This window comes from Procambarus clarkii, chromosome 18 (assembly GCF_040958095.1).
Source record: "Procambarus clarkii isolate CNS0578487 chromosome 18, FALCON_Pclarkii_2.0, whole genome shotgun sequence".
NCBI lineage: Eukaryota > Metazoa > Arthropoda > Malacostraca > Decapoda > Cambaridae > Procambarus > Procambarus clarkii.
The window spans coordinates 33,881,325-33,894,763 of NC_091167.1; the positions used below are offsets into that span (position 1 = coordinate 33,881,325).

The window sequence follows — 13,439 nt, forward strand, 5'->3', positions numbered from 1 at the left end:
CCTCCACACGGGGGTGACCAGGGACGCTGACTAACATGACCCCTCAAATGGGCTCTAATTATCCTGCCGGCGGACATAGCCCTGAGCGGTGTATAAGAACCTGCGTACGAGAAAGGGGAACCTCCGCATGAGTATTGATTTCGCTATTGACTAGGGAAGGAGTGTTGCGGGGTAGCTCACGCAGCTTGGCGAGTCCGCTAGTGGCTGCCGACGGGCCAACAGTCCTGCAGCCTCGGCTTACCGCTCGCAGATACACGCGGTTCCGGGGTGGCTTGGACGCGCCTCCGTGTGAAGTGTTGGTTGATTGAACACTCCATCCGTGTGTGGGGGTCCGGTGGGGAAACAAAAATAAAGAGCGGGAAGGAGAAGGAAGGAGCAAGAAAAAAAAGAGTGATAAAAGAACAATAGTAGACAGTATTATTCTTGAAAACTTTGGAAGTTGCAGGATTATGGGCGAACTGGTGAGAGGCGACCATGTGAAGTTGGGTGGTCCGTGGTCAGGTTGGTGACGACTGTGTGGTGGTGTGTTTGTCTTGGTGTGTGTGTCACCAGTCTGGCTCTTGTGTGAGTGGTGACCGTCACTATGCTGTCTATTGTGTGTTTCAGTCTTCTACAGCATGTTACTTCCTAACATCATTCTAGTCACATGGCGATCCTATGCATGCTTGTTGTGATACAAGACGTTTGTTGATATTCCATTATGTATTTCCCCTCCCCAGTAATTATTTGTAGCATGTGTTCATTGTTTTTTTCAAATGCGTTACAAACAATGACTGGGAGAAGGCGAGGTCCTTGGAGACCTCTGCTGCTCCGCCAGTGTGTTCACTAATGCCGAGTGAAAATTACCTTTTCAACTGTATATTTCCTGTTATATATATATATAATGTAAGTATGCACGAGGTGTGTGACGCCATTATAACTTTATAATGTTCATGCCGGGTCAGGTTTAAGACCCTATACTGTGCTAATTGGGGTCAAATAGCTGGTTGAGCTCTCCTCATCAGAATACATTTTTTTTTACTCCATATAACATTTTATTTTCTGAAACTCCTTTTAAACGATTATTTCTCTAAATGAATTTAAATAATTTGAAAGGATAATTCTTAAAATATTGACGAGTGTTTTTATATACAAAACACACAAATACCAATGATTGTATATCCTTACGTCCATACATGTGAATTTCTGTGAGGAACATGTGATGGTATCAGAATTTACCACGCTAGCTAGTGGCTCGCACGTGTGTCTGGCGAAGTCGAGTAAAATGTGGTATAGGTTACCGGTTTGGGTCTTACACAGATCTGTGATGAAATGCTTACTTCCATGGTTCGGAGACTTAACCCTGTTGTGTATATATATATATATATATATATATATATATATAATATATATATATGGGACTGGATATATATTTATATAATATATATATAATCAGAAAACTCTTGAGCCCTGAAAGATTCGAATCCGGTCAGCCAGGGCATCCATTGAAGTACTTGCAGAGACAAGCTAGAGTCCTAGCGCCGCCTTCCAAACGTTCTTAGATTAATATAATGACTCATTTCTCACGTTTTGCACGGGAAATGGTCTGCGGTACTGGACGGACACAGGCTGGTAAACCTAAGTTAAATGCTTTAAGAAATATTGGCAGTTATTGACACCCCTCCCGGGCGATTTTCACGGAATCAAGTGTGAAATATATGTCGTGATCGTAACAACATATCTTCTTGAAGAGCCATACAGCTGTTTCAGTGATTCTTAATTGATAAATGTCCTGAGAAGAGGGAAGGGGAGAGGGTGGAACAGGGGAAAGGGGACAAAAGGGACAGGAATGGAGGTATCAAAGGGAAGATGGGATTAAGGGTGGGCCGGGAAGAGACCTGGGTTCAGCTGGATACCCTTTATATAATAAATAAATGGGGATATCTGTATCTTCGATGTTGGAGAAGAGAGAGGTGAAGGAAGGGGTATGGGGAGGAATGAGGGAGATGGGAGGAAAGAGGAGGGGAGGGGGGGAGCTGGCATGAAGAATAAGAGAGGGCTGGAAAGGGGGTGAAGAGGGGAAGAGGATTAAAGGGGAGGGGGGCAGTGAGGGAAGATGGAGGAAGAGGAATTTTGTAAGGAGAGGAAAAAAAGAGGGAGTGAAATAGGGGGGTCAGGGGATTTGATGCGGCTAGTTTATCGTGCACCCCATACTCACCCTGTGAGCGGTAGCGCAAAAAGCATTACAGAGGGCACAAAAGGTCATTATCAGACCTCAACGGAGATTATTACATAAACAATTTCATCTAACCTTCACACCTTATAGTTACAATGTCAGCTAGTTACAGAGAATGTTCTATTTCAAGAGCTATATATTTACAGTAAATCATTATACATTAATGGTAGGTCGTATTGCTGATACATAGTTGTTTGAGCAGTGGAGATATTACAGAGTCATAGGTGAGTTGCTGTTTATTATTAGTCTTAACAATACACTACTTCTTTCTTAATCTCATATGTCGTTTATCTACTGGGAGCGAAATATGGATACAGTGCAAGGATTTCAGGTATTTTATTCGGACTATCCTGGGGCACGGTATGGTACCCTTCCAAGTGTGTGTAATTACCTAAGTGTAATTACCTGAGTGTAGTTACAGGATGAGAGCTACGCTCGTGGTGTCCCGTCTTCCCAGCACTCTGTCATATAGCGCTTTGAAACTACTGACGGTCTTGGCCTCCACCACCTTCTCACCTAACTTGTTATCTCACCTAACGACTTGTGTACTCACCTATTTGTGCTTGCGGGGGTTGAGCTTTGGCTCTTTGGTCCCGCCTCTCAACTGTCAATCAACTGGTGTACAGATTCCTGAGCCTACTGGGCTCTATCATATCTACATTTAAAACTGTGTATGGAGTCAGCCTCCACCACATCACTGCCTAATGCATTCCATCCGTTAACTACTCTGACACTAAAATAGTTCCTTCTAACGTCTCTGTGGCTCATGTGAGTACTCAGTTTCCACCTGTGTCCCCTTGTTCGCGTCCCACCAGTGTTGAATAGTTCATCCTTGTTTACCCGGTCGATTCCTCTGAGGATTTTGTAGGTTGTGATCATGTCTCCCCTTACTCTTCTGTCTTCCAGTGTCGTAAGGTGCATTTCCCGCAGCCTTTCCTCGTAACTCATGCCTCTTAGTTCTGGGACTAGTCTAGTGGCATACCTTTGGACTTTTTCCAGCTTCGTCTTGTGCTTGACAAGGTACGGGCTCCATGCTGGGGCCGCATACTCCAGGATTGGTCTTACATATGTGGTGTACAAGATTCTGAATGATTCCTTACACAGGTTCCTGAACGCTGTTCTGATGTTAGCCAGCCTCGCATATGCCGCAGACGTTATTCTTTTTATGTGGGCTTCAGGAGACAGGTTTGGTGTGATATCAACTCCTAGATCTTTCTCTCTGTTCGTTTCATTAAGTGCTTCATCTCCTATTCTGTATCCTGTGTTTGGCCTCCTATTTCCACCACCTAGTTTCATTACTTTGCATTTACTCGGGTTGAACTTCAACAGCCATTTGTTGGACCATTCACTCAGTCTGTCTAGGTCATCTTGTAGCCTCCTACTATCGTCCTCAGTTTCAATCCTCCTCATAATTTTTGCATCATCGGCAAACATTGAGAGAAACGATTTTATACCCTCTGGAAGATCATTTACATATACCAGAAACAGTATAGGTCCAAGGACTGACCCCTGCGGTACTCCACTCGTAACGTCTCGCCAATCTGAGACCTCACCCCTCACACTGACTCGTTGTCTCCTGTTACTTAGGTATTCCTGTATCCAACGGAGTACCTTCCCTTTCACTCCAGCCTGCATCTCCAGTTTTTTCGCTAGCCTCTTGTGTGGCACTGTGTCAAAGGCTTTCTGACAATCCAAAAATATGCAGTCTGCCCACCCTTCTCTTTCTTGCCTTATTTTTGTTGCCTGGTCGTAGAATTCAAGTAACCCTGTGAGGCAGGACCTGCCATCCCTGAATCCATGTTGATGCTGTGTTACAAAGTTCTTTCGCTCCAGATGTTCCACTAGCTTTCTTCGCACAATCTTCTCCATCAACTTGCATGGTATGCAGGTTAGGGACACTGGTCTGTAATTCAGTGCCTCCTGTCTATCCCCTTTCTTGTATATCGGGACTACGTTAGCTGCTTTCCAAATTTCTGGCAGTTCCCCTGTTGCCAGTGATTTGTTATACACCATGGAGAGCGGGAGGCACAGTTCTTCTGCTCCTTCCTTTAGTATCCAAGGGGAGATTCCATCTGGACCTATAGCCTTTGTCACATCCAATTCTAGTAAACACTTCCTTACTTCCCCGCTGGTAATCTCAAACTCTTCCAGTGGTTCCTGGTTAGCTATTCCCTCTCTTATCTCTGGGATTTCTCCTTGCTCCAAGGTGAAGACCTCCTGGAATTTCTTATTCAGTTCCTCACACACTTCCTTGTCGTTTGTAGTGAATCCTTCTGCCCCTAACCTTAATTTCATAACCTGTTCCTTTACTGTTGTTTTTCTCCTGATGTGGCTATGCAGCAATTTAGGCTGAGTCTTTGCCTTGCTTGCGATGTCATTTTCGTATTGTCTTTCTGCCTCTCTTCTCATCCTAACATATTCATTCCTGGCATTCTGGTATCTTTCTCTGCTCTCCAGTGTCCTGTTATTCCTATAGTTTCTCCATGCCCTTTTACTTTGCTGCTTAGCTAGCCTACATCTCTGATTAAACCATGGGTTTCTCATCTTCATTTCACTGTTTTCCTTTTGGACTGGGACAAACTTGTTTGCTGCATCCTTGCATTTTTGCGTGATGTATTCCATCATATCTTGGGCCGTCTTTTCCCTGAGCTCTGTTTCCCATGCTATATCTGCTAGGCATTTTCTTATCTCCTCATAGTTTCCCTTTCGGTATGCTAACCTTTTGGTTTCGGTATCCCTTCTCGAGTTCAATAACCCTTCTTCAATCAGGTACTCAAACACCAATACACTGTGGTCGCTCATTCCTGTGTGTGTGTGTGTGTGTGTGTGTGTGTGTGTGTGTGCGGTTCTAGCATGTTTCCCCTCTCCTCCAAACCTATCTATAGCTGCATCTCCCGCATGTCATCCCATCTTATCTGCCTCCCATTTCTCGCGTTCCCATTTGCTCCCTTGTCTTTTTAATCCCCCTTTTTCCCCTCTCTTCCCCTCCGCTACACTCAGCCTCCGCAGCAGCTCCCCTGGGGAGCCATAACTTCCAGCGGGAGCCACGATAAAGACCTGGAATGTTTCCTTTACTGCCTGGCTCTCGTGTGTATACAAGTCTCTATGTGTTTACCTGTTATTACTTACGGGGGATCGAGATCTGACTCCCAGGACCCCGCCCCTCCCCCAAGCAATTTCAACCTGATGTATACATATATATTTCCCCTACGTTCTTGTACTATATTGCACCTGGTCATGAAACTGTGGACGGACTTGGTTTCTACGACAGCTGCTCTAAGTGTGTATTCCACCTGCTTACCACTTGCTCTGTGTCTCGTAACTGTATTTCACCAATCTCACACGTCTTTCTCTCCTCCTTCTATGTTCTTTCGATTTGTCTCCCCCCCCCCCCCTATCGGGAAATCGATCTTCTTTTACGTTGTAATCATGTCTCCTCAGGATCTTTTCTCTTCTAGGGTTGCAAGCTTTAATTCTCCTCTCCTTTAAGCAGGTCAGGGCAGGGGGCGGGGGTCCAGCACGCTTTTGTAGTCCGTGGTTCGAGGGTCCCGGGGTGCAAGTTAATGAAACTCTTACCTTGCCTTCGTCTCTACTGGCTTCTCTCACTTTTACTTTGTCTACCTCATGCCTTCAACCTTCACTCTCTCCCTCCCTCACGCCATTATTCCTCGCTCTCTCTCCCTCCCTCATGCCTTCATCCCTCGCTCTCTCTCCCTCCCTCATGCCTTCATCCCTCGCTCTCTCCCTCCCTCATGCCATCAACCCTCGTTCTCTCCCTCCCTCTCACCTGCCTGCCCCCATACCCCTGGAGCCTCCTGATATGGTTCCATTCCCCAACACTGTCATGGTAGGGGTGTACACCGCGTAGTCTGCCCAGCACCCTGTTGCTCTACCCGCCTGCCCGTCTCTTTGTCCTCGACCTGAAATATATACTCAAGCTGTAAGGGGAACCTCTCCATAATAAGTTCGGGTTGTTTATTCACCTAGTTGTGCGTGCGGGGGGGTTGAGCTCTGGCTCTTTCGACCCGCCTCTCAACTGTCAATTCCTCAAGGGATTGCTGGCCCTTCAAGGGGCTCACAAGCCTGTACAGAGCACAAATAATCCTATAATTATGCTTGGTTTATTGTGTAAGGTGATTACTGTTGTTATCTTGAGTGCTGGACTATGGGAAGTTGTGTGTGTCTGTCAGTAACATGTTGGGCTCATCATTTATAATGGTGCTGTCTACGTGTGCTGGTTGTTGGTCCACGGAGGGGACATTGGCCTCAGAGGAAGGGGGGCGCCGGCCCCCCAGCCAGCACCAGGGGAGGGAAGGAAGCGGGAGAGGATGGAGAGGGACAAGTAGGAGGGCTGCGGGTAGGACAAGACAGCCTGCGTGGGACCGTGGTTCAGGGTGTGTGTGTGTGTGTGTGTGTGTGTGTGTGTGTGTGTGTGTGTGTGTGTGTGTGTGTGTGTGTACTCACCTAATTGTACTCACCTAATTGTGCTTGCGGGGGTTGAGCTCTGGCTCTTTGGTCCCGCCTCTCAACCGTCAATCAACTGGTGTACAGATTCCTGAGCCTATTGGGCTCTATCATATCTACATTTGAAACTGTGAATGGAGTCAGCCTCCACCACATCACTTCCTAATGCATTCCATTTGCTAACTACTCTGACACTGAAAAAGTTCTTTCTAACGTCTCTGTGGCTCATTTGGGTACTCAGCTTCCACCTGTGTCCCCTTGTTCGCGTCCCACCAGTGTTGAAAAGTTCGTCCTTGTTTACCCGGTCGATTCCCCTGAGGATTTTGTAGGTTGTGATCATGTCCCCCCTTACTCTTCTGTCTTCCAGTGTCGTGAGGTGCATTTCCCGCAGCCTTTCCTCATAACTCATGCCTCTTAGTTCTGGGACTAGTCTAGTAGCATACCTTTGGACTTTTTCCAGCTTCGTCTTGTGCTTGACAAGGTACGGGCTCCATGCTGGGGCCGCATACTCCAGGATTGGTCTTACATATGTGGTGTACAAGATTCTGAATGATTCCTTACACAGGTTCCTGAACGCCGTTCTGATGTTAGCCAGCCTCGCATATGCCGCAGACGTTATTCTCTTTATGTGGGCTTCAGGAGACAGGTTTGGTGTGATATCAACTCCTAGATCTTTCTCTCTGTCTGTTTCATTAAGTACTTCATCTCCTATTCTGTATCCTGTGCCTGGCCTCCTGTGTGTGTGTGTGTGTGTGTGTGTGTGTGTGTGTGTGTGTGTGTGTGTGTGTGTGTGTGTGTGTGTGTGTGTGTGTGTGTGTGTATGTATGTGTATGTGTATGTATGTGTATGTGTGTGTGTGTGTGTGTGTGTGTGTGTGTATGTGTATGTGTATGTACTCACCTAATTGTACTCACCTAATTGTGCTTGCGGGGGTTGAGCTCTGGCTCTTTGGTCCCGCCTCTCAACCGTCAATCAACTGGTGTACAGATTCCTGAGCCTATTGGGCTCTATCATATCTACATTTGAAACTGTGAATGGAGTCAGCCTCCACCACATCACTTCCTAATGCATTCCATTTGCTAACTACTCTGACACTGAAAAAGTTCTTTCTAACGTCTCTGTGGCTCATTTGGGTACTCAGCTTCCACCTGTGTCCCCTTGTTCGCGTCCCACCAGTGTTGAAAAGTTCATCCTTGTTTACCCGGTCGATTCCCCTGAGGATTTTGTAGGTTGTGATCATGTCCCCCCTTACTCTTCTGTCTTCCAGTGTCGTGAGGTGCATTTCCCGCAGCCTTTCCTCATAACTCATTCCTCTTAGTTCTGGGACTAGTCTAGTAGCATACCTTTGGACTTTTTCCAGCTTCGTCTTGTGCTTGACAAGGTACGGGCTCCATGCTGGGGCCGCATACTCCAGGATTGGTCTTACATATGTGGTGTACAAGATTCTGAATGATTCCTTACACAGGTTCCTGAACGCCGTTCTGATGTTAGCCAGCCTCGCATATGCCGCAGACGTTATTCTCTTTATGTGGGCTTCAGGAGACAGGTTTGGTGTGATATCAACTCCTAGATCTTTCTCTCTGTCTGTTTCATTAAGTACTTCATCTCCTATTCTGTATCCTGTATTCTGTATATGTGTGTGTGTGTGTGTGTGTGTGTGTGTGTGTGTGTGTGTGTGTGTGTGTGTGTGTATTCACCTAGTTGTGTTTGCGGGGGTTGAGCTTTGCTCTTTCGGCCCGCCTCTCAACTGTCAATCAACTGTTACTAACTACTAACTAACTATTTTTTTCACACACACACATCCCCAGGAAGCAGCCCGTAGCAGCTGTCTAACTCCCAAGTACGTATTTACTACTAGGTAACAAGTGCATCAGGCTGAAGGAAACTTTGTCCATTTGTTTTTTTCGCCGGCTGCCGGGATCGAACCCGGGTCCGTAGGTCCACGAGTAAAGAGCGCTGTCCACTCAGCCAGCCAGCCGTGGCTGAGTGTATGCGTGCGTGCGTGTGCGTGTGTGTGTGTTCTCAGGTACTTACACTTGTGGGGTCGACCACTTTATGTGTACTCACCTATATGTGCCTGGGTGCACATGTTTTATTGTTCTTTGGTCTGAATACTCACCTAATAGTACCTGCAAACCAGAGCGTCCCAACTTGTTGTTTAATATTCGCTACCTGGAACAAAAAGTTCCAAGTAGCACGGGCTATGGTGAGCCCGTAGCGTCCCAGCTCTTGGGGGCCCTACATTTGCAGTTGTCTATCGTCTGTTGTTGTGGTTACCTACCCAACATATTTCCGTCATCTCTACACCTGAATGTGGAGATAATCTTGACTACCTCCTTCTCTTACTCCTTCAACTTTCTCGCTTTCCTTAGATTGTGCATTATAATAATTCACTTATTATCTGTCATTAACGTCAAAATTGCAGTATATGAAGCAGGAGAGGTTGACGCAGCTGCAAATTGAACTGATCCTGCAAGCTGTAAAGTGGTGAGCAACGGTGTTGGAACCAGGTCCAAGTTGTAGTCCTGAGGGTCCTGACCTCCCAACTCTTTTCCCCTAATCTTATTTCTTTCATATCTCCCTTCCTCCCTTCCCTATTGCCTTACCGCCCTGCCAACATCTTCCCTCTCAGGCTCCCAAACGCAGGTCATTTTAACTCCATAAAAACATTGTTTTTAAACGACTCACTTCGAATTAATGAGCGAGTGTTTAAAGGGTTTCCACAAGATCGATGGCAGTCTCCCAGAGTCCCCTCGCTCTTAGCGTCCACCTCTCCTAGCGTCCACCTCTCCTAGCGTCCACCTCTCCTAGCGTCCTCGCCCTCAGCGTTCATCAGCCTCAAATGACCTCAGTTCTCAGTGTCAAACTCTCCCAGCGACCAAGTCTATGCAGCATCCAGCGCTAACTACAGCCACTTCTGCCAGCGACGCTTGCTCCCAGCAACACGTATTGCTCTCAGTATTTATCACGCCTCAAAAACATCACCCTTTAGACCTGCTAGTTTTGAGATATATATAGTCAGTTTATACAATTAAGTAATCTTGAAGAACTTTTCGTAGCTTAAATACTTGCTTACCTTTGCTGGCTGATAAATTCCAAGCTTCTGTAATAAAACTTTGTGATGGATGGATGGTGATATCACATAGCTCGTGATATCTTAACACATAATCCTCTGTAGCCCTTCGAATAGTTTAGAATAATCTATTAAATACAGATGTACCGAGGACTGAATAAATTACAGTAATAGCCAATATAATCCACATTTTATGTCCTGAAATCAGTTACTCAGACGATCCTCAGGCCGCTGATCGTTGCTGAGTTAGGAACTAGAGAACACGGATGTCACATGTGTCCCGACGTTCCCGTGTCGGGGAAAACTGGAAGCCTCGAGCCTATATGTAGGCGGGAAACAATTGTTGCCTAGCGGCAGGTATGTGGCGATCACTGACTGCGTGTGGGAAGATGAGCACTGAGCTCTACCCTATTACACCGAGGACCCTCTGGAAGACTATCCACACCCAGCGAACTCGGACGACATAGGCGCCAGGCATCGTGTGAACTCATCAGTAGTCGAATAAAAGTTGTAGCCTAAAAGTAGAATCGCGATGCCTCTCCTTAACTCCAGTCGAACAAAAACTCATCACCGTCATCCGCAGATCTTCGGCAGAGAAAAACCCCAGACGTCCACCACGGCTTGAGGACATATAAGAAAACCACCCAGACCCGCCGAGTCAGCAGGCACCTCGTGGCCAAGCCAGCTCCGGACCCACTCTCTCTCTCTCTCCCCTAAGATCTTACCAGGATACGAAAACAAAGCTATCACTTCCCCCGTGATCCCAGCGATATGTGCACCAGGGGTTGTATCAATCCGGGCAGCCGAAGAGGAATGTTTTCCGGAGACCCTCCGACGGAAAAAGAGTGATCGATACGTCTGTTCAACGTCAAGGTAGAACCAAGAGTTCCAGACCGCTGATACCGAGTAACAAAATGAGCCGACTAACAGACGTTGTCACAGCTCGAATAATTTTGCTTCAAGCATCTCTTGCAGTTCATTCTTGTATACGGCTTTAGATGAAGTAAAGCATATGGAAGAAATTTAATTTTCTTATTAGGAGAGAACGGTGCTCTCTGCAGCCCAGTGTCCCTGCTGTATATGGTGTAGTATCTTGATCATTGTGTCTCTCTCTCTCTCTCTCTCTCTCTCTCTCTCTCTCTCTCTCTCTCTCTCTCTCTCTCTCTCTCTCTCTCTCTCTCTAACAGCACACTGGAAGTGTTTTTCAAGAACATCAGCCGGAAGACGTCTACAAGAGAGCAATTAGCCTGGCGCCAGGAAGGGCGTCTTATCAACAAGGGCAGGTGACTTTCCCAGCACTAATTACACAACTCTTAATTACCCTCAGCTTCCGGTCCCGCTTGAAAAGTTTCAGGCCGCCTCGGGAGGAAGGAAGGAGGAAGAATGTAGTAGAGGAAGCAGGAGAAAGAAGAAAGAAAAAAACGTGCAATATAGAAGATAAAGAGTGGGAGGGGAGATATCATGGGATAGAAAAGAAAGCAGAAGATGGAGAGGAGAAGAGCGACCGAATATAGACACAGTACAAAATGAAGTGAATAAGTCGAAGAGAAGAAATAATAGGAGGAAAATCAAATTAGGAGGAAGAGAGTCAATTTCTTTCTTTACACCCCATACTCATCCAGTGGGAGGGGGTGGAAAGGGGTTTGAGAGGCACATAATCGGTTCAGGAACAGACTTCTTGATGTTACCACTGCTAGGCTTAGGCTCGGCTACAAGTACCTCTGGGAGTTTGTAACATCTGCTGATGTAGATTTGACTAAATGTAAACTCTGTCAGCAGAACTATTCGCATACTTTCCGTCATTATATAATGGAATGTGAAAAAATCGCGGAATTTAGAGTTAACATTTAGAGAGGAGCCAGTCGACCGAGCGGACAGCACGCTGGACATGTGATCCTGTGGTCCTGGGTTCCATCCCAAGCGAAGGCGAGAAACAATGGGCAGAGTTTCTTTCACACTATGCCCCTGTTTTTTAGCAGTAAAATAGGTACCTGGGTGTTAGTCAGCTGTCACGGGCTGCTTCCTGGGGGTGGACGCCTGGTCGAAGACCGGGCCGCGGGGACACTAAAAAGCCCCGAAATCATCTCAAGATAACACCATCAATAGTGTCCAAGAAATGTGTAAGTACTTCATTCATAATGATGTGCTGCCCGAAATCTTAACGAAGTATCCAAAATTTGCTTACTATAGGCAATGCATGCACATGACTGTAAAGCTGCCGCCCAGTTGGTTGGGTGTGCAGCAAGACTAGTAACTGTGTGACTCACTATAGATGCAAAGTGCCTTGTATAGTGACTGTTGTGAGCCTCTTGCTGAATCACTTGTGACACAAAAGATTATTGATGTGTGTATTTGTGTGGGTGATTAAATATGTATGTGCACGTATATATATGTACATGTATGTATGAGTATGTGTACATGTATATATAATATTAATAATTTTGTAATTAACGTCAAAAGATTGTTATTTGCTCAGCTAAACGAACTAGAGAGTTCAGTTCCTGAACCGATTATGTGCCTCTGTAATCCTTTACACCACCGCCCACGGGATGGGTATGGGGTGCATAATAAAGAAAGAAATTGAATTGAACATGGAACCCCATAGTTCGTTTAGCTAAGCAAGTGATAATTACTTGAAGCTAGTTGCACAATTGTTACTGCTACATATACATATACATATCAATAATCTTTTATATCACAAGTGATTCAACAAGAGGCTCACAACAGTCACTATACAAGGCACTTTACATCTATAGTGAGTCACGCAGTTACCAGTGGCAAAGAGGAAGTGCTTCTGCCTCATAAGTAAAGACTTGAACGGCAGAGAGTGTAGTTGTGAACGTTGATGTCTTCAGTCCGAGGATAACATGGACAGGCGAATGCTCCCGGAATATTTCAGCCCAGAGGTGTTTGTGAATACGAATGTTGTGTGGGGATAAGGTACGAGAGAGGTGTATGTGTATGTGTAGGGTGAGGTGTTGGTATAGAGTGAGGGGTGGATAGGGTGAGTTGTGGGTAAGGTGAACTGTGATATTGTGAGAGTATACGTGAGGTAGTAGTTGTTGTGTGGGTGGGGGATACGAACCCACAAGGGGGAGGAGGAGGGGATAAATGATGAATGAAAGACACTGAGAGCCTCTGCTATCCTCACTTGACCTGCGTCAGTTTATGCGCGTGAGCCCGACGCTCTCACACACACACACACACACACACACACACACACATATATATATATATATATATATATATATATATATATATATATATATATATATATATATATATATATATATATATATATATATATACTTCTCTTCGGAAGGAAGAGGATAAGGATTTAGGATGGGAAGAAAACAAGGAAACTATGATGAATATCTCGCCAATATACGCGAAAAACGGTAATAAATTTTCATAAAACTGTCGTCCTATTCAGACAAATTTAGAAGCATTATTCGTAAATAACTTATACAAATCATTACAATTGTAGCGGGAGTGACTATCCCTATAATTCTTATTGCTTACAACTAGAGCCGTGAGATTTATGTTAACAAAACACACACAGCATAAAATTAGAACGCTGCGAATAGAATTTAAATGATAACTAACATAAACTAAGTTAACCACCGGTGTTAGGATAAATAATGTTAATAATTATCATGGAGAGAGTATTGTAAGTTTCAAGGTAAA

At 45.4% G+C, this 13,439-nt stretch overlaps 1 protein-coding gene across 3 annotated transcripts in view; it reads left to right on the forward strand.

Moving 5' to 3' along the window:
• The window catches only part of LOC123754599 (galactosylgalactosylxylosylprotein 3-beta-glucuronosyltransferase P), a 117,293-nt gene that overhangs the window by 46,283 nt on the left and 57,571 nt on the right, over positions 1–13,439 (forward strand). The window contains exon 1 of one of the 3 annotated variants that reach the window (XM_069326485.1): positions 54–501. The exons of the other annotated variants lie outside the window; for them this stretch is intronic. Within the exon in view, the coding sequence (XP_069182586.1) occupies positions 450–501 (52 nt within the window). The 5' untranslated portion in view covers positions 54–449. Of the gene's footprint in view, positions 1–53; positions 502–13,439 lie in introns of those variants that run through there. 3 annotated transcript variants of the gene reach the window in all.